The sequence below is a fragment of the Hyperolius riggenbachi genome, chromosome 4 (assembly GCF_040937935.1).
Source record: "Hyperolius riggenbachi isolate aHypRig1 chromosome 4, aHypRig1.pri, whole genome shotgun sequence".
In the NCBI taxonomy this organism is placed as follows: Eukaryota; Metazoa; Chordata; class Amphibia; order Anura; family Hyperoliidae; genus Hyperolius; species Hyperolius riggenbachi.
The window spans coordinates 296583985-296604539 of record NC_090649.1 but is presented as its reverse complement, the minus strand read 5'-3'; the positions used below and the strand labels follow the sequence as shown (position 1 = coordinate 296604539).

Genomic DNA, 20555 nt, shown 5'->3' with positions numbered 1-20555 from the left:
GCACTGGCATTCCTTCTAGCATAGTAGGTCGTGATTATCTGTATTGCATATTTCTGTCTTCCTGTTACGATTGTTCTGTCGCCAGTGGCGACTGACAGGAAATCGCTCTGTCTGTTTGGATTGCATTCGCCCTAGTGTTAGAGGCGGTTGATCTCTCTGTATTCTGTCTAGGAGTATAGCCAGAGCTGCGGTTGCTACTGGCTACTCCTTCTGTCTGTCTTGTTGTGCGGATCGCACTCGCTCTTGCGGAAGAGTAGTGGATCCTATCTGACCTGTTCCTGTTGTCTGTCGGTCTGGAGTAAACGCTTGCTGTTGCCTGTGGTAAGGCAACCGATTAGCAAGCGTTTCTGTTATTTGTTTGTTTGTGTTTTCTGTGTTCTTTTGTTAGTCAGTCAGGGTTGGCGCGTTTTGTCTCTGTTGCGCTTTTCGTGCAGAGACCGCGCCATTAACGTGTTTTGTCGTTGTTGTGCTTCTCGTGCGGCGACTGCGTTTAGCGAGTACGTTTGTTATTTTCCTTGGCGTTCTGATTGTTATGGTTTGCTGTGTCTTTCTTACTACACCTATGCTCTGTCTTTACTCAGTCTTGTGTCGCTATTAGCAATCGCCATTCTGGCGATTGCTTTCCCACTTGTTCTTCGCTGGTGTGTGTTCACCGTCGCCGGGTGGTGACTAGATTGGTGGACAGACATACATTCTGTCTCTGTGCTCACTCTCTCTCACTAGGGGCTATCTTGCCCTGTATTGCTTCCCCTCGTACAATTCTTATCTGGCATCTGTGGCAGTGCAGAGGGTCTATTCCTCTGCACTCCACAGCTCCATCTGCCGTTGGGAATTCCCCTCTACAGGTGCATTGCACCGAAGCTGGGTTCTGTTATTCGGACGCTTGTAGAGGATTTCCACAGTGTCAGCGCACAGCTTGTGCGCTGACCACAGAGATTATTCCACAATCGTTACATTCACATGTTTAGATTTGTCAGTTATTTGACTACTTACCTAGGCATAGCGTGGCAGATTAATACTGACTACCATGTTTATATATTGTATTGTAGAATTATGGAGTGACTCCGTCTTAAAGGACCACTACAGCAAATATAAATTAAAAATATGTACGGTACATATAAGATGCACCTTTGTCTCAGTGTAAGATGCACTATACATGACTTTTTACCTAAGTCATTGTCCCTCTCTTTAGGTAGTTAAAATCTGACTGAACAGACTAATTTGGACTAGTCTATCTCCCCATGGGAGATTCCAAGCAATTTCTTTATTTTGAAAAGCATTTCTGCCCTAGAGGAGGTTGGTCAATCCAACTGCTAGAATAGTGTGCAAACGAGTTGGTAGGTTGGTCAACCTCTTTTTCATGATATTGATCCTTTCTAGACTCATTCAAACTAGAGTTATGTGGAGGCCGGGACTTATACGACAATGTAGAGCCACTTGTATTGCTTTTCTCTATACAATGATTTGTCTTTCCAGAGATTGCATTCTGTGGTGTACCTTCTAGGGAGAGATGAAGTAGAGCCACATATATATCATCTGGAGTGCTTTGTGCACATGGCAGCTAATGCTCATTTTTGGGGAAAAAAATAGACTTTTTTTTCATAAAATAAACCTGATATTAGATGCAGGTTGTAGTGTACATTTTCCACTCAGCTGAGTTACAGTTTCACATGTAACAAGAATTCCTGGAGGCTCAGTCAGGGAACTTCTAGGCCAGGATTTCATTCTCTGTGTGGCGGTAGCATTGCTACAGCGTTTCATCTGTAGCATGTAAAGTATGTGCGGTATGTGAAGTCAGGGCACATGCGTGATGCTGATCTCCAGGCAGACAATGCAAATCCAAGCTCAAGGAAAACTAACGTGGCTTCCCTCACCACGGAGGAGTCACAGAAGTGAATCATTGTCTTAAAATGGGGTCTGGATCAGTGATGCATTATACTTACTGTTGAATTGATCTATTTTTTTTTAAGATACTGGCTTGTTAACCCCTGTAAATAAAGTGTAAATTGGTAGTATGTGTATATAGTAATCGTAAACTAGCTAGTCTTTGTTTAAACAGAGCTCTTATAATGTTCCCATCTTTTTGAAGTGTTCCACCTCCCAACCCTGGTTATAAAGTGTCCTTTAAAGGACACCTGAGGTGAGAGGGATACAGAGCTAGCCATATTTGTTTCCTTTTAAACAATACCAGTTGCCTGGCAGTCCTGCTGACCTCTTTGGCTGCAGTATTGTCTGAATCACACACTTGAAACAAGCATGCAGCTAATCCAGTCACACTTTAGTCAGAAACATCTGATCTGTATGTTTGTTCAGGGACTATGGCTAAACGTATTAGAGACGGGTTCAGCTGGATAGCCTGGCAACTGGCATTGTTTAAAGGGAATTAAATATGGCAGCCTCCATATCCCTCTCACTTCAGGTTCTTTTTAGAATACCTTTGTAGATGTTATCAGCACTTCTTCCAATCCAAAGTACAGGACTATGTGCCAATCAGAAGGCAGTTTTTACTGTAAGTGGTGAAATGCTTGCATTTTAAAATAAGAACAAAATTAATAATTGAGTTTTTGTTATTTTCGACAGTTCCCTGACAGAACAGCTCTTGTTCAGATAAATTCAACACTTTTCCAATTAAATGTGTTTGATTAAAACCATTAATGTGAGTTGTTTTTTTTTCTTTTTAAACTTGTAAATGCCTTTCAGCGTTCTACCGGTTTCACATGTTCGCAGTATGTTATTTTCTGTGGTTTCAGGTGTCTGTTGTTATAGCAACCAGAATTTCCTCCCCACAAGCTATACATGAAGTTTGTTTTACCAAGTCTTGGTGCCAGAAGTTAACTCAAGGCTTTGGCCTGTAACTGTATCTTTGGCTGCAGTTCACAACTATAGCCTGTGGCCTAAGCTCAGCATGTTATGAATTGTAGACTGACTATATAAGGTACAATAAGCTTACTAAGAATTGTGAAAGATTTCATCAGAGTTCCTGTACAATGTCATATTGAATTACTGCTTAAGAGTTGTACTTAGGAAGGAGGGAAGGAAAGATGGGTGTGTGACCATATATATGAGCTGTAACAATCGGTCAGAATAAACAAGGTAGTGTAGGAACAGTAGAACATCTGTCACCTTCTATAGAAAAGGGTATTTGTGTGCTCCTTTTTAGACTTCGATAATTTCCTCTGTCTGGTTGTGCTTCCACATGAATGCTTCAGCCTTCTAAAACTGGAACTATGTCACCCTTAACAATCGGTACTCGATGATTGGGGTGAAATTAAAGAGGACAACCACTGAACAGAACAGACCCAATTGCTCCTCAATAGAGGAATGCCTCTGTATAAACCAGAGGTTTCGACTGTCTTTCACCAGCTTGTTCCAGCTCTGTTTACTACGGGAGATGTTTTGCAGGTCCGTGCTACTGCGCAGGTGCAGTGTGGTGGGCTTTGAGAGAACACAGCACTGGAATGGCGAGATGGAGGGAGATGGAAAGCCTCTGAAGGATCCAGAGGTTTCCCTCTCCCGAGGCAAGAATCTCTTTTTTGAATGCAAATCTCAGAGGGTTGCTTTAAAGCGGACCCAAACCAAACATTTTTTTAATTCAAAATATTTAGTTGCACCACTCTGACACATACAAAGATAAATAAACACTCCTTTAAGCCTATGAGCATTGCAGTGCATGCTTTTCACCCTTCTCTTTTCATAACAAGGGTTATAGAGGTGGCAGCCATTACTTCTGAGCTTAGTAGGAGGTTTTAGATCATGGGTGTGTTTCTCATCAGCTACCCTCCCTCACAGGGGCGTCGTCTATGTGAAATCTCACACAAGCTGACATCACCTCCCCCGTGACATTAATAGCAGCCTGTGTTTTGTTTTTGTTTTTTATCTCCTCCACCAGTTTGCCAGAAAAATCATGGCAATATGAAAGGAAGGGAGGGGTTCCTCCAAGAAATGTAAAATATTTTATATTTGTCATCATGCAGCTGAAAAAAAGGCTGCTATTTATCATTATAATTTAGAAAATAGATTTTATTTCTGAAATCTTGTATTTTTAATTTGGGTCCACTTTAAGAGACCAAAGAGTAACCCCTTCCCTTCAAGCCAATACCAACTCACATGGCTTTCAACATTTCAACATTGGGATTACCTTTCAAGTCAGGGGGATGGCAAGGCAGTTGTTCATGGTGGCTAACTTGTCACCCTTCTAATAAGGGGGCAGCTAATTGTCCACTCCTACCCCTATGAAAAGTAGTTTTCTGAACCATCACCTAATCTCCACATAGAGTAAAGGTGGCCATACAGTTATAGATTTACAGCAGATTTGACCATCAGATAGATTTCTGTCAGATGCCTGTCAAGTAGAATCTGACAGGAATCTAACTGATGTGTGCCAGATTTCCAATAGATTTCAGAATTAAATTACATTGGAAATCTATTGAAAATCGATCTAAATGCATTATTGTACCATTAGATCCAATGCAACTCTATGGGCCATTGATCTGCTGCCAGCAGCAGATTGACCTAGATCTTTCATCCTGTCAGATTAAATCGGCCACAAATCGATCAAATGGGAAGTTTGATAGAATCTATTTCTAATCGATTGATGGCTAAAATTGACCACTGTATGGGCCCCTTAAAAAGGCAGCAGATCAGTGGCTTTGCCTTTTCAGACGTCAGTGGCTTTGTTTGCTTGATGGGCTAAGGACACACATTAAAGCTGGCCATGCACATATAGATTGCCACCCGTATGTGGCAAAAGAATCGATGCCTCTCTAAATGGGATCAATACAGGAATGAGTTCCTACTGTACACTGTACATCAATTTTCAATGGACTCCAGCAGGAAAGCTACCACCCTTCCGCCCTGCCCCATTTTGCCCAATAGATAGTTTCTGCTTTCCATCCAATCTAACAGAACTCCTAGCATCTGCAGGGGCAGATTTTTCATAAGACAATTGACATTTGAAATAGTTAATCTTGTTTATTCCTGACGTCACCCAAATCTGTAAAATGCTAAGTGGTGGTGAGTTTATTGACTAGTTTACTGACTGACGAAGCGCCTGCTATGCCACGCCACCATTTGCATTTTGCAAATCCCCGAAAATGACTCTGCTTGCCAGTAATCGGGCGCCCAAGTGTAACGTCTTTGCTGAATATCGTGAATTTGCACTCGGGGGAGGGGGTAGTTAGGCACCACGGGGGGGGGGGGGGCGTAGGTACCAACGAAGGGGCTCTTAGGGTTAGGCACAACTGGGGGGAGTATTAGGTTAAGGCCTCACCAGGTGAAGACCTAGGTTTTAGTCATATGGGTATTACGGTTAGGCACCATCAGGGTGGTCTTAGGGTTAGGAATCGGTAGCGTGAGGGTTCTGTGTGAGAGCAGGGTTAGGTTTGGTCATAGTAAAGTATCTGTAAAACTTACCGATCTTTTACTATCGTAATCCAGCAGTAGAATATCACTAATTTTAGCAATATTCTACCAGCAGCAATCCCCTGTGCCCTTTTTTCCAGGCGCCTTTATTTCATGTATGAAGAGGCAGTGCCCTTAACCATAGCACTATCCAGCCACCCAGAGCATTCTGGAAGACCAGGTATATTTTCTACTGGCTTTAGAACTCTCAGTAAAAAATTTCGCAGAGGTCACTTGACAGGATTAAAGATGTCACCATAAATTTCAGAATGTAAAACAGGGAGTGGAAAGATATTATAATGGGCAAACACTGACTAAATAATCTATAAATTAATATTGTAAACAATCAGCAATTTTATTCATTGTTATAACATTGATTACTGAAAATATATTTACAGAGGAAATGGAAGCGAGTGTGTATTTTCAGAGTACATACATTTTTTTGACTTGTCGGTTTTTCTTTATCAGCAATGTGTAGATTTCCTTAAACATTTACAAATCCAATGCCTAACATTTTCAGTAACTAGCGTGCTGATATGTCTTTCTTTAAACAAGTGTATCACTTTATTATTAAACATGAAAACTGCAGGCTTGAATTGCTGAGCCAGAACAGATTGTGATGAGCACTATATATTAAAATGGCAATGATGATAGATTCTTGGCGCTTTGAAGCAATTTCTCTGTTTTGTAATTCCCCACGTTTTGTTCAGAATCAGTAAAGCACCGCAATCCATTATTGTGATAGATACTATGTGTGTTTGTGTGCCGGACTTTACGTCAAATTATATTCATCTACTTTTCTCTGAAAGCTTGTTTAACTAGCTCTGGCTGGTTTGTCGGAATCCGTGCCAAGATATTTTTTATTAGAACGTAAACTGTGGTCAGGCGACAAGAGCGTATATAATACTGCTGCTGGGAGGCTGCCATCTTGTCCTCTTCCTCCTAAAATTCTTGGTTGTAATTCTGGGCATAGAGTGTGAGGTTTTCCCCTCCACTAGCCTGGGGAATGTATGCAGATCAGGGAATTTGAGGTACTTGACATGTATGCTTTTCTCAAACAAGGGATTTACAAAGTATTATAGTCAGAGGATCAGCCTCACAGATGGTAAAATAGCACCTTTAAGTGTTACAGTACTTAGACTTGTGTGTGCATGAATGTGTAGAAATCGATCTTGATCATTGGTGCAGTATATTGTAGCCCTGTTTTAAAGAGAATGTGAAACCATTTATTTTAACTTTTTATTGCGCAGTTACCTTAAGCATTAAGATCCAAGCTGATTCGCCACATCCCCGTTGATAAGGTGTGATCTTTGATAAGGTGTGATATTTGAGTCATCACGGTTTAGTGAGTCAAGCCCCTTAAGAGGCAGAGCTACTGCACACAGCTCTGCCTCTACCAGGAAACAACATTTTGTGACCGTAGACATTTTGCCCTAGGATTTCAGAGGGATAAATACCTCCTTCTGCCGCTGGGGTGCGGCGAATCAACTTGGATCTTAATGCTAAAGGTAACTTTGCAATAAAAAGAGATAAAATAAATGGTTTCAGACTCTTTTTAAAGGGAAACTGAAGTGAGAAGGATATGGAGGCTGACAAATTTGTTTAAGTTTAAACAATGCACATTCCCTGGCTGTCGTGCTGATGCTCTGCCTCAAATAGTTTTAGCGATAGACCCTGAACAAGCAAGCAGATCAGATTTTTCTGACAAAAATCTAAAATGATTAGCTGCATGCGTGAAACATTTTACTCTGGTAGAAAATACATGTTGCTGAACAGGGATGCTCGGGTAGTACTTTTTACTACCCGCCCGAATCCGGATCCGGGTACCCAGTTATTCGGATCCGAATTTGACATTTTTTCTACCCGAACAGAATTCGGATACCCGACGCTATTATCTGTGGTATCCGCCCGGATTCGGATACCCGAACTGAAAACCATAAACCATCGTTTTAAAACTTAAAAAAAATCTCTCTCTCTGGATGGATGGATGGATGGATGGATTGGAGGAGGAGGAGGAGAGGGAGATTTTTTTTAAAATCTGTGATTCGGGTAGTCCGGGTAATTCGGATATCCGCGGGTATCCGGATCAGTGGTGGAACTATCTTCAGATAGCTATCCGGATATCTGCAGAACTATCTGGAATCCGGATCCGACTCGGATAATAGAAAAAGGTCGGATACCCGGGTTAATTCGGATACCCGAGATCCGAATGAGCATCCCTGTTGCTGAATATGCAAAACAGCTTTGTTGTCCCTTGATTTTAGAGCAAAGTAGAAATGCTGACTTTCAGACCACTTTAATGTACATATTTGCTAGAAAAGAGTTTGTAGGTGGCATGGTCTTTTTTTTTTCTTTCCATAATGCAGTTACCTATATAAGCTCGTGTACAGTTTTGAGGCGGAATTGATACACCCGGAGGTTAGAGACAGACAAAAGGCGGGAGCGCAGCAGCTGGATAGGTGTGTGAAATAGGACCGCAGTGGACCACTATTATCTTAAGGGGAGCCCTTGGGGGGGGGGGGCGCTATGAGGCAGCTTTGGGTGCCTAGGCTACTGCCTGCCCTGATTTGAGACCATAGACTTTTGCCTTATCCATCAGCTTACTACATTTAAAATGACCATATCTAGAGCGTGTGGGTCCATAGCTAGCCCAGCCATGTTTCTACTGCTAATTTCTACTTATAACCATTATGGGATAATATTTTATCCCAAAATAGCTCCATGAATTCCATTGCTGGTCATTTGTTTTGCTTACTGCACAGTTCTCATAATCATAAAATAGCAATGTAGTTATTTAGCATAGCTACTGCTGTCTCTACAAATAAGAAACTAGTAGTGCAGTATCGCTTTAAGCAACTGCATAGCATACATATGGTGTGAGGGTAAACATTACCAAAGCACGTAATCCTCGGAACTGCAGCATGTGCTTATAATATTCCACATTTTCTGAATTCCTTAGCTGTGTCCTCTAGCTCAGAAATGTACATTTGTCTGTGCGACATTGCTAGCTTCCAGACAGCACATTATCTGGAGGATATAAATAAAAGACAAGAAACCTAAGGTCAAATGTCAAAAACATCAGTTCCCAGTAATTAGTTAGAACTCAGAAATGAATAATTCAGCAAATGACTGTGAGGTTAGGGTAACTTTTCATTGCTGGTCACTTGTGTTCCTTGCTTTTTATAGCTTTGCAAAACTCCTCCAGCATAATATGGCTTCACTGCCAACATGGTGGTTAGAATGTGTCAATCATAATCTGTCTTTCAGACCCTGGAATGATTCAGCTTGAGATGCGGCATAACCAGGCCATGTTTATGGCATTGCCTGTGTTCTTCCTATTCTTACTAAGTTTGCTCAATTTTCATACCACATTCGAAAAACATGCTGATAAGTTAATTGGTCTCCCCCAATAACTGACATTAGACTATGGCACAGAGATAAATAAATATGATGGCAATTAGATTGTGAGCTCTTCTAAAGGAAATTTAAGGTTGGGCGCCCATTATAGTGCTTTCAGTAGGCGGTACCTAAAAGCGCTTTGGTACTAAAAGGCTACGGGAGTAAGACGACAGCAGCGTGTTTGCAGTGCGATTGCAGAAGTGCTGCCTGCAGCATTTTTCCGATTTCCCAAGAGCAATTGCATTCATGACAATTAGGGCAAAATCTCAATCACTCAGGAATCGTGGGGAAAACACTTTTTTTGGCAATTCGGAAAAACTAGTGAGTTTGAAATTGTCGGGAATTAATGAATACTGCCACAAGTGAGCGCCCGGCCTTAAATGACCACTATCTCGAAAAAAGTAAAATTTAAAATACATGTAAACATATACAGTACAAATAAGAAGTACGTTTCTTCCAGAGTAAAATAAGCCATAAATTACTTTCTTCTATGTTGCTGTCACTTATAGTAGAAAGTAGAAATCTGACAGAACCGACCGGTTTTGGGCTAGTCCATCTCTTCATGGGAGTCTCCCCATGGCCTTTATTTTTTTATAAAGACACTCCCTGAAAAGGATTTATAGAAAGATGCTGGCTAGTCTCCCTGCTCGCTGCACACTTTTTTGGCAGTTGGACTGAGCAACTGACATTCACGAAGTGCTTTTGAAAATAATGAAAGCCCTGAGAATCCCGCATGAGGAGTTGGGCTAGTCCATGACCTGTCGGTTCTGTCAGATTTCTATTGCCTATTGTAAGTGACAGCAACATACAATAGAAGTAATTAATGTCTCATTTTACTCTTGAAGAAATGTACTTCATATTTGTAAGTGTTTACATGTATTTTACATTTTATGATTTTCGCGATAGTGGTCCTTTAAAACCATGAGTACGTATTCTGTTGAAAATGTCAGCACTATATAAATCCATCATTCTTAATGTGTAACAGTCCATAGCAACCAAACGGTGATCAGTCTGTGAGTTAGAAATGATGACTGGTTGCAGTAGGTTGCTGCATGTTACTGCATGCTGTTTGTCATAGCTGTAGTGCTTGATTATTTTGATTTATTTTGAGGAATACTAAGTGCAAGCTAAACGGAAGCATGAGCAAAATGGTGTTTTTTACATTGTTTGTTGTTATCATTTATAAAACACCAGCATATTGCACAGCTCTCTGCAATACATTAATAAGATTACAAACTGGAAAGATCAGTCAGAAAACATGAAGCGGGAATGGAAGAGAGCGGTGCCCTTTCAGGCATTGATGCGCCCGCATTTCAGATATTGTGTTTTGATTGGGCTGGGATAGGCTACAGCTGAAGGCAAAAGGTCATGGCAGAGTGATTGTGGAGCTGATAACTAGGTATGGCTGTTCAAGAGTTCCCTTTATCCCTGAACTCCTGGCACTCTGAATAGATCATTAAAAGGGAGCCCTTAATTTGTTACTGTATTGTTTATCAGGAATAAATAAGATACACATAGACTCCTTCTGGCTGATGACATAAAGAGAACCGTAATTGTATACAGAATTAAAAGAAAAAGAACATATTAACTGTTTTTGTCCCCTCTTAAGAGAATTAGAGCCTTTCTTTAGCTGGCTAATACTCTAGGCTAGAGCTTTGTTTCCATTACTGTGTTTCCTGTCTTATTTCCTGCATGCAAATTCAGATGTGATTTTTCAGCCTATTTAAGTCAATAGGCTGCATCAAATTCTCATGCTGAGAAAAAACAGACAGCATGCAGCGTAAAATGGCGGCACACATCCAAATGAAGGGATTAAGACTGCCTCCACAGCTTAAACCCGGTCATAAGCTTAAAGTTTACCCGAGCCGAAGCTCGGGTACAAAATTAGATACTTGCCTAAAGAGAGGGAATCCTCAGGATCCTATTGATGCTTCCCTCTGTATTCTAATGTCCCCCATCACTGAGCACAGCCCTTCTCCCTGTATCATGGCCGTGCAAGCCCGCCCAAGCATGTGCAGTAAGCCGGAGACGCGAGCTCCGTGTTACTGCGCATTTGTGGCCGTGCTTGTGTGTCTACTGCGTGGCCATGCTGCACGATGGAAGGAGCACGGCCCCGATCTGGAGGGAAGCCCCACTCAGCAACAGGGAAAAGTAACGAGGGAAAACTTAATAGGATCATGAGATTTCCCTCTCTTAAGGGGAGTATCTGATTTTGATCCTGAGCTTCGGCTCGGGATCGCTTTAAAGTGAAACATCAGACTTACTAAAACTAAAGCACAAATTGCTGTCTATCACTGGGGAAAGCTGACTTTTTTTACACCCAAACTTGGGGTGTAAGGTGGGCCGCAGAGTGGGGTCGGCTTACACTTAAAAGATATGCTAAGAGCGGAATCTCCTATGCAAAGTGCATGTTGGAGCATCCGGACAAATGCATATCTACCTGTCCGCACACCAGCTTGCATCCACATGTCTATCCAGCAACTTCTGACCTAGCTACTAGAGCTCCAAGCTCAGTGAAGCCACATGACAGGTTGGAGCTCTAGTGACCAGTGTAGAAGCTGCTGGGGAAACATGGGGACATGAGCTGGAGTGAGGAGGGGTAGATATGCTTCTATTAGCATGCTCCATTGTGTACTCTGCATGTGGGGCTAGGGTGCTAAATGGAGGTGGAGTGTTGGCTAATTGATGGATCGCGGGTTTTGGCATGTTTTTTTTAGGCCAAAATTGGAGGCTTGAGCTTATTTGCGCAGCTATATGGTACATTTATTTTCAAGCTTGTTTTTCAGTAAGCTGTCCCAGGTATGTCCTTCTGATTAAGCAACCAGGTACAAAGAGGTCTTGTTAGTTATTTTCCACACCTGCACTAATAAAGTAACTGGCAGTGGCATGGAGGCTTACAAACTTGACAGGCTGTGTTAAAGTGGTCTGAAACCCTGTATTTCTTCTTTGCTCTAAAAGATTATTAACAGCCTTGAACCTACTACTAGGAAAAAAAGTGTAGCAGAACAGCATTCAAATGGTTAAACATAGAAAGCCTCTTCAGCTTAGGATCCGCATCCAGAAGAGGGGATAACATTATACTTTGTTTATATCCCTCAGTTGTAACGCAGGTGTCCTAACTCTGGCCCTGTAACATGCATAGTACAAACATGCAAACATTCATTGCATCAAACCTATTTAGGGATTAGGAGCACACATCCTGACGTCCTCTCCTGGGACAGATGGCGCATCATACCAATCGCACAAGGGAGCTAACGTAATGTATCCATGCGCACCCCCTTCAGCACCTCCCTTTTCTTAATAACTTATTTAATGTCCTAACTAAAGGCAATGTGCCTGGATATATCTGTTTCTTTTACTTGTTACTGACCCCCTGTGGCCAGGGTTTTAATTCAGTGCACTCCCTCCTTCCCCTGTCTGTGTTTTTTGTCCGAATACATGCTGGTGTTTGTGCATAGTGCACATGGATACATTATGTTAGCTCCCTTGTGCAGGAGAGGACATCAGGATGTGTGTTCCTAATCCCTAAATAGGTTTGATGCAATAAATGTTTGCATGTCTGCACTATGCATGTTACAGGGCCACAGTTAGGACACCTATGTTTACCTGGGTACTTCAGCGCAGTGTAGGTGACTAAGCAAGATAATGCATTCTTCTGTGAACTAAGACCCCAGCTTTTAACTTAGCAGTAGGGATAACAGTGGTATCTGGATGAGTGAATCTGTGAATGCATTTGTTTGAACATTTGCATGTGAGTGTGCTAAGGGTTAATACTTTTTTTTGCCATTCAGGTGTTACAATTACTGGTAGGTACACAGTAAGCGATGTGCAGAAGGAACTGCTAGGAGCTGACAAGCAGAGACATATGAGAAATTATCACTAGATAGCTGCAGTATTTATATATTAAAATCTATTAATCGAATGCAATGGCAGCTTTCAGTGCAGATAAACTGTACTTAGGGAACTTGTAATTTGTACATGGATAATATTACTTGTGCACAAAGGCAAATATGGTAACTGTATGGGTAATAAAAATAGGAAAACACATTTTTATTGAATGTTATGTCAAAGTTTTATTCCACTTTAAGATCATTTTGGAGAAGCTGTGGAGGGAATGGGGGTCTGGGTGCCTCGAAGCAAGGAATGAAACAATGCTTTGCATTAATCCTTAAAATGTGTAGAGCTGTGGCTTCTTCAGATCGATGTTTCAGGGATTGTGGTCACACAGCTGACCAGGCCCATTGCTGGTGGTCCTGTCCAGTTGTTCAACAGCTGTGGGTTATGCTTTCAATTAGCGTCTTCTGTTACGGAAGTTTCCATCCATCCTGATCCTTGGGTAACTCTGTTCCATAACGCCTCTCCCATCCTCTCTAAATATCAGAACCTGCTCCTCAACCTGCAATTCTGCAATGCGGCTCTGATTGCCAGAGAGTGGAAATCTCCCTTTACCTCCCAGAAGCTGCAAACAAATTTCCTACTGGAAGAAATTACCTTTCCCTTAAATGACAGTGCTAGGTTCACTAAAATATGGTCCCCATGGGCTGATTGGCGCTCCTCATATGGGAGGTTGTGGCCTTAGGGGCATTTCCTATCTGCCTGGTTTTGTTGGTCGTGTCATGTTGCGAGTGTTTTTTTTTTTTTTATTGATGGGATCTTTTTTTGTGCATTTCAAACTCACTGTTATACTTCTATACTATATGTGACTGCATGCAATGTGCTTTTATACTTAGTTATTTTTTTCCGATATGGGAATTATTCTATGCAAGTTTTGGTTTATTCAGTAAACACTTGTTGAAATGTGTAGAGCTGAATTCTTTCAGATTTGCTGATTTCTTAATAAATGAAAAGATTTGAATTGAATACAGATGTTATATTTTAATTTAATTTTTATTTCTTTAATCTTTTCTCAGCTGCTGCGATCGAAGAGCCAGAGGTGATTCCTGATCCTGCAAAGCAGACAGATCGTGTTGTAAAAATAGCTGGCATCAGTGCAGGAATCCTCGTTTTCATCTTACTGCTCCTAGTTGTCGTTTTAATTGTGAAAAAAAGGTAAGAACTCCCAATAGAACATTTCAATTATCCCTGCTGCTTGCCATAAAACGATTACTGCTGCCCACCTTATGCGTGCTTGTCGGATCCCATGATATGATATAATTGTGTGTACCTGTAATATAATGTATGTATCTTTTGATGCTTTATAGCATTTTGAATCTGCATTATCCATGCATAAAGCAAAGCTCACAGTGTGCTTTTTAGTTCCAGTGTATTATGCTGAGAATACGGTTACGTTTTTCGCGTTCGATTCGGCGCACGATCTATTGGCCATTCGATTTTCTGCTCAATTCTCTGATCTTTCACTCGTTTTTCCTATCTTTTTTCCATTCACTTCTATGAGTATTCGAGTTGAACAGAATCGAGCGGAAAATCGGACATGTCGGATTTTTATCATCGAAGGCATCGGCGCACGATCTATTGGCCTTTCGATTTTCTGCTCGATTCTCTGATCTTTCACTCGTTTTTCCTATCTTTTTTCCATTCACTTCTATGAGTATTCGAGTTGAACAGAATCGAGCGGAAAATCGGACATGTCGGATTTTTATCATCGAAGGCATCGGCGCACGATCTATTGGCCTTTCGATTTTCTGCTCGATTCTCTGATCTTTCACTCGTTTTTCCTATCTTTTTTCCATTCACTTCTATGAGTATTCGAGTGGAAAAGAATCGAGAGGAAAATCGGACATGTCGGATTTTTATCATTGAAGGCATCTATCGGAACAATTCTTCGCAAAAGATGGAACGTTTATTCCCAGCATTAGACAAACAATCTTTCCCATCCAAGTTATCTTATTAGTCTGTAAAGCAAGGCACACAGTGTGACTTTAGTGCCAGTATTAAATGTTAATTGATCATAAGTAATCATTTACATCTACGAGCCAGTTGGACTCCCTTTTTACAAAGTCATTGTAAAGTTTGGTCTGACCTCTCAAAAAGGATTCTCTGTGTCTGTCAAAGCTTTAAAAAAGCTTTGCTGAACTGAGTTCTGTTCAACTCCTCCTTTTGGGTATGATGGCCTTAGTTAAAGCAATTCAAACGAAAAGTAAAATGATTTTGACACTAGGAAATAGTAATTTTATTGAATATCCAGTACTATTGCTGCAAATCCAGCCTGTCACATTGCTTCCACTGACCCCACCCAGAAGGTTCAACCAATCAGTATGTGCAAGTGAAGTTCCACTGCCTGTGGTGGTTGCATATACCCAGTCTGGAGCCAGTGTGGAATCACTTCAGGGCTAGCCTGTAGAGCGCATTATGTAGCATCTTAATGCTTAATATTTCATGCGATTTTGTGCAATGCAAAATCACACATAATGCTTTTCCGTGAATATGTGTGCAATTATGCAGAAGTACTAGATTTTATTTTTTTTACCATAGTTCATGTATGTTACACCATTTCAGGTTGTTTTCACCTTATGGACGAGAGTAATTTTCATATTTCAGCGCTTCTCCTTCATTCCCCAATAACTTTATCACTACTTATCACAACAAAATGATCTATACCTTGTTTTTTTTACCACCAATTAGGCTTTCTTTGGGTGGTACATTATGCTAAGTATTTTTTTATTCTAAATGCATTTAAATGAGAATTATAAGAAAAAAAATTCGTTATTTCTCAGTTTTCAACTATTATAGTTTTAAAATAAAACTTTAAACTGTGAATAAAAGCCGCACATTTTATTTGACCATTTGTCCTGGTTATTACAACGTTTAAATTATATCCCTAGTACAATGTATGGTAACAATATTTTGGGGGAAAATGGTGCATTTTTAAAGTTTTACATACTTTACTAATTTCAAGCACATCTTTTAATAGTAATATACCCTCTTGACGTACATATACATTTTTTTTCTATTGCATACAATAAGTCCGCTAAATAGGAAGTAATATGGGGCTGTGTTACTTCGAAAGTGACACAAGCAACTCATTGATGCCGGCAATCACAGTCAATCAGTGCCAAATAATCAGTTTCTGAAAAAAAAACAATGATCATTCTCACCGGACAAGCACAGATTGGCTCAGGGTACTTCTGTCCACTGCCACCAATCCCCCCGTGTTGCCGGGACCATCACGATCGTGGGCTTCTGCCCGCAAGATCACACACGCAGCCTCGCAAACTTCACTGACATGAGTTTCACCTGCCTGCAGCATAAAATTGCAAATAGCGAGCGATTACCATAGACTGCCGGCAAGTGGTAGAGGTCTGTGATGGGGAAGCGCACGAGACATAAATGTGGTACGGTAGCAAACACTACAAATCCTGATGTTCTTTGTAACCACAAAGTCTACAGACTGCATGCATATATGGTTCTATTTGGTTCTGATACTGCTGATTCTTCTTCAAGCTTGTAGGCGCTGACGATATGCAGGATTTTAGCTGTAGATGTGCTCCTAGAACACAAGGGTTGAAGTGTAGAGGGGATGCAGGGATGGTGAACTGTGTTCTCTTCCAAAACTGTAGCTGGGTGGTCAAAACTTAGCTGGAAACAATAGTGGGCTGTGCCATATACAACATTTTTAGTGTGCCAAAGTTTGAGTGCCCCAGCCTGTTTGGTGAATTTTCCATATGTGCTGCAGTGTTCTAGTGCTATTCAAAGTATATCCCAACTTTCCAGCACTTCTGTGTAGTAACCCAAAATATTTCCTAACAACCTTTATATTCCATACATTGAAGGAAACCAGAGATGATAAATGAAAAAGATTGTATTCATACCTGGGGCTTCCTCCAGCCCCATCCGCCTGGATAGCTCCCACGCCGCCGTCCTCCGCTGCTTGCAGCTATGAGAACCGGGTCCCATCACTGACGTCATTGGAGCCAGCCTACGCAGAAGAAGTGCGCCCTCTACGTATCTCTCCAGAGGCTGCTGGAGAGATACACAAACACCTCACTTCTCTTACGCTAGGCTGGCTCCGACTGACGGAAGTGCGAGGACCCGGTTCCCGAAGCTGCGAACAGCGGAGGACACCCCTTTTGTGAAAACTGCTGTGTGTAGTAGTGTTTTTTATTTTTTTATTTTATTACCCATTTGCTGTATTTTAATGTGAATCTGCTTAGAATGTGTTACCGTATATACTCAATTACAAGTCGAAAAATTTAGGACTGACTAAAGGTATAAAAGTGAGGGAGTCGCCTTATACTTGGGTGATCCTAAATTTCTCAACCTATAGCCGGGAAGGGGGGCCACCACTCTCTATCCTTCAAGCAGTGGCGAAGTGTTGTGTAATGATCCCCCTCCTCCTCCATTGTAGCCAGCGTTGTGTTTACTATTAGCTATCCCGCTCCATTGTGGGCAAAGTGGTAGTCTCCCGCTGCACCGGTGCCCCCCCCCCCCCCCCCCCCCCAGCGAGCTTCAGTGGTAAGCTTGAGCATACTGTCCCTTGTTATGCACAGTGAGCTGCTGTAATAAGAGATCCGGAAGCCTCCATTCATGAATTTCACACCGGCCGCAGTGTCCTGTCACTCGCGCTCTCTCACGCTGTTCTGCCTGTGTCAGCGTACCTCTGACTCACGTGACTTCGGGAGCAGGGGCAACGCTGACACAGGCAGACCAGCATGAGAGAGAGAGCGCGAGTGACAGGACACTGCGGCCGGTGCGAAATTCATGAATGCAGGCTTCTGGATCTCTTATTACAGCAGCTCACTGTGCATATAAATAAACAAGGGAAGGTAGGCTGGCTGCTTTTGCTTGCCGGGGAGGGAGTGGCGGTGCTGCGGGTGATGTTTTGCTTACTGCCCCTAATAAAGGGGAAAATTTAATACAATGCTGGCCACAATGGAGGGAGGAGGGGGTAATTTAACAGCACTGCCCACAATGGGGTGGTGTTGTGACATATTTACAGAACACTGGCCACAATGCAGGGGGGAGGGATGTTTAATTCACAATACTGGCCACAGTGAGGGAGGTGGGGGGCAGGGGGATTGGCTGCACTGAAAATGGACATGAACTCTTGCACAAGAAGGAAGAAAAACATAGGTAAATGCACCCTGAATGTATTTAGAGAGTTTAGCCTGTTTAATTACCCCTCATTTGTGTCTATTCACAAGTTGATCTTTCCCCTGTGTCACCTGACTACCATGGCAGAGATGGCAGATAAGCACATTTGAAAGCACAGTGGGTTAACTCTACTTCCTGATTCATGGAAGCAGACGTAGTAACACTACAGAGAGGATGTTCTGAGTTCAGGTCTGCTTGAAAAGGGGAAACAGATACTTGGGGACATGGTAAGCCACAACGATAAGGGGAGCAGGGGGATGCAGGGGCCTGGAGGAGTTTATGGCTGCACTTGGGTGCCAGGAGGGGTTGATGGCTACCATACTGTATGCAGTGCAGCCATTAACCCCTTCTGGTGCCCAAGTGCAGCCATTAACTTTGCTGGATAGACTTATACTTCAGTCTTTACAAAATTCCAGCTTAAGAGGGTCAAATAATGGGGTCGACTTATACACGAGGCCGACTTATATCCAAGTATATACGGTACATCAAAATGCAAAATGGTTGGAGCAACAGTTTCTCCCATGTCCTTGCATTTACCATTATTGTGTTTAAATACCTTTGTAAAGTCTTTTCCAATGGAAAGCGTACAGGAAGAAATTGACTGATCAGAGTTTGTTCAGCTTGTAGACTAAGCATCAGTTAATATTTAAATGATCAAAAATGCAATGTACTTCAATCACTGATTTTACTTCTACACAAGTCCTTTACACCCTTATCTACTGCTTCTGTTGATATTGCAGAAATGGTTCTGTAGGAGTTCATTCTCTGTACCCATTGTTTACAGATGTTATAAGAAACTGAATAGAGTGATAATTATGAGTCCACAGAGACAGTGTAACCCTGCTTAAGCAGTGGAAAGGATTCCAACAAGGATTCCAAACAGCACAGACAGTAGTTTGTTTACTATAAAGCGGTCTATACACTTTACCCTTTTTAATTTTTTTTGCCTGAACATTCAGTTAGATCAGGGGTGCCCACACTTTTTCGGCTCGCGAGCTACTTTTAAATTCGCTGAGGCCAGGAGATCTACCGATGTTTCAAAGGCAACCGTCCCCCCGCCCCCCCCCCCCCGGAGGCCCCCTGCAAAGGTAGTTAGGTATATGTGCCTTCAGTATGGGTTAGCTGGGTGCCTTCGGTATGGGTTAGCTCCCCTGGAACCTTCCTGCAAAGGTAGTTAGGTATAGGTGCCTTCAGTATAGGTTAGCTGGGTGCCTTCAGTATAGGTTAGCTGGGTGCCTTCAGTATGGGTTAGCTGGGTGCCTTCAGTATGGGTTAGCTGGGTGCCTTCAGTATGGGTTAGCTTGGTGCCTTCAGTATGGGTTAGCTGGGTGCCTTCAGTATGGGTTAGCTGGGTGCCTTCAGTATGGGTTAGCTGGGTGCCTTCAGTATGGGTTAGCTGGGTGCCTTCAGTATAGGTTAGCTTTAGTGTAGGTTAGCTGGATCCCTTAGTGTTGGTTAGCTGGGTCCCTTAGTGTAGGTTAGCTGGGTGCCCTTAGTGTAGGTTAGCTGGGTGCCCTTAGTGTAGGTTAGCTGGGTGCCCTAAGTGTAGGTTAGCTGGGTGCCCTTAGTGTAGGTTAGCTGGGTGCCCTTAGTGTAGGTTAGCTGGGTGCCCTTAGTGTAGGTTAGCTGGGTGCCCTTAGTGTAGGTTAGCTGGGTGCCCTTAGTGTAGGTTAGCTGGGTGCCCTTAGTGTAGGTTAGCTGGGTGCCTTATTGCAGCCTTAGTGTAGGTTAGCTGGGTGCCCTTAGTGTAGGTTAGCTGGGTGCCCTTAGTGTAGGTTAGCTGGGTGCCCTTAGTGTAGGTTAGCTGGGTGCCCTTAGTGTAGGTTAGCTGGGTGCCCTTAGTCTGGGTATAGGAGCCTGGGTGCACGCAACTTACCTCCCTCCAGCTCCAGCGATGGCGTCCTGGCTTCACCCCCTCATCCGCGGCTGCCTGGAGGGCAGATATGCAGTTCGGCGGCTGAGGTAGGCTCCGGCGGGCAGCGTGAGTGGAGGCGGAAGTGTTGTCTCCAGCGCCGCCCCCCATCCATGACACTGCGTCACCGCCCCTGGGCTCTCAGCCGCGCCTCGCGCCTCTGTCCTCCCCGCGGCCAGCAGCAGAATCTGACAGGACGCGGCCGGTCAGCTGCTGGCTGCTAAATTCAATGGGACGCGGCCACGAGGCCGCGATCTACCAAACAGGCGGTCGCGATCTACCGGTAGATCGCGATCGACCTATTGGGCAGCCCTGAGTTAGATGAACGTCTTATTCGGCAAAAATTGTTTTTTGCTAATTGCACTGAAATTGACCCATGATCAACATCAGCGTAACTGCTATGTTGGTTCTTGGTGTTGTCGATTGGGGGTCAATCGTAGTGTCAATCACAGGCCGATTGCTTTAGTATAAGTGGTTGACATGCCTGCATTACTACTCAGGGACCCATCATAAGTTCTTTTTAAAGTACACTGCCTCTTTATTTTAAGTGTAAGGGACTATTCACATCTTCTGTATTGTGTAACACATGCATTAAAAACACATATAACGTCCCGATTTAAGAACGGATTTAAGTTAAGAACAAATCTACAGTCCCTATCTCGTTCTTTAACCGAGGACTACCTGTATCTGCATCCCAATGCTATATCATGCCTACAATCACTTGCATCCAAACATACTGTGCATGAAAAATAACGCATGGAGCATTGTGATAAAATGAATGTACAATGTGAAC

The 20555-nt window shown here is 42.6% G+C and overlaps 1 protein-coding gene across 11 annotated transcripts in view; it reads left to right on the top strand.

Moving 5' to 3' along the window:
* PTPRK (protein tyrosine phosphatase receptor type K) overlaps positions 1 to 20555 on the top strand; it is a 571635-nt gene that overhangs the window by 415775 nt on the left and 135305 nt on the right. For all 11 annotated transcript variants that reach the window (XM_068231517.1, XM_068231508.1, XM_068231514.1 and 8 more), the window contains exon 14: positions 13710 to 13848. In XM_068231517.1, coding sequence (XP_068087618.1) covers positions 13710 to 13848 — 139 coding nt within the window. The remainder of the gene's footprint in view (positions 1 to 13709; positions 13849 to 20555) is intronic.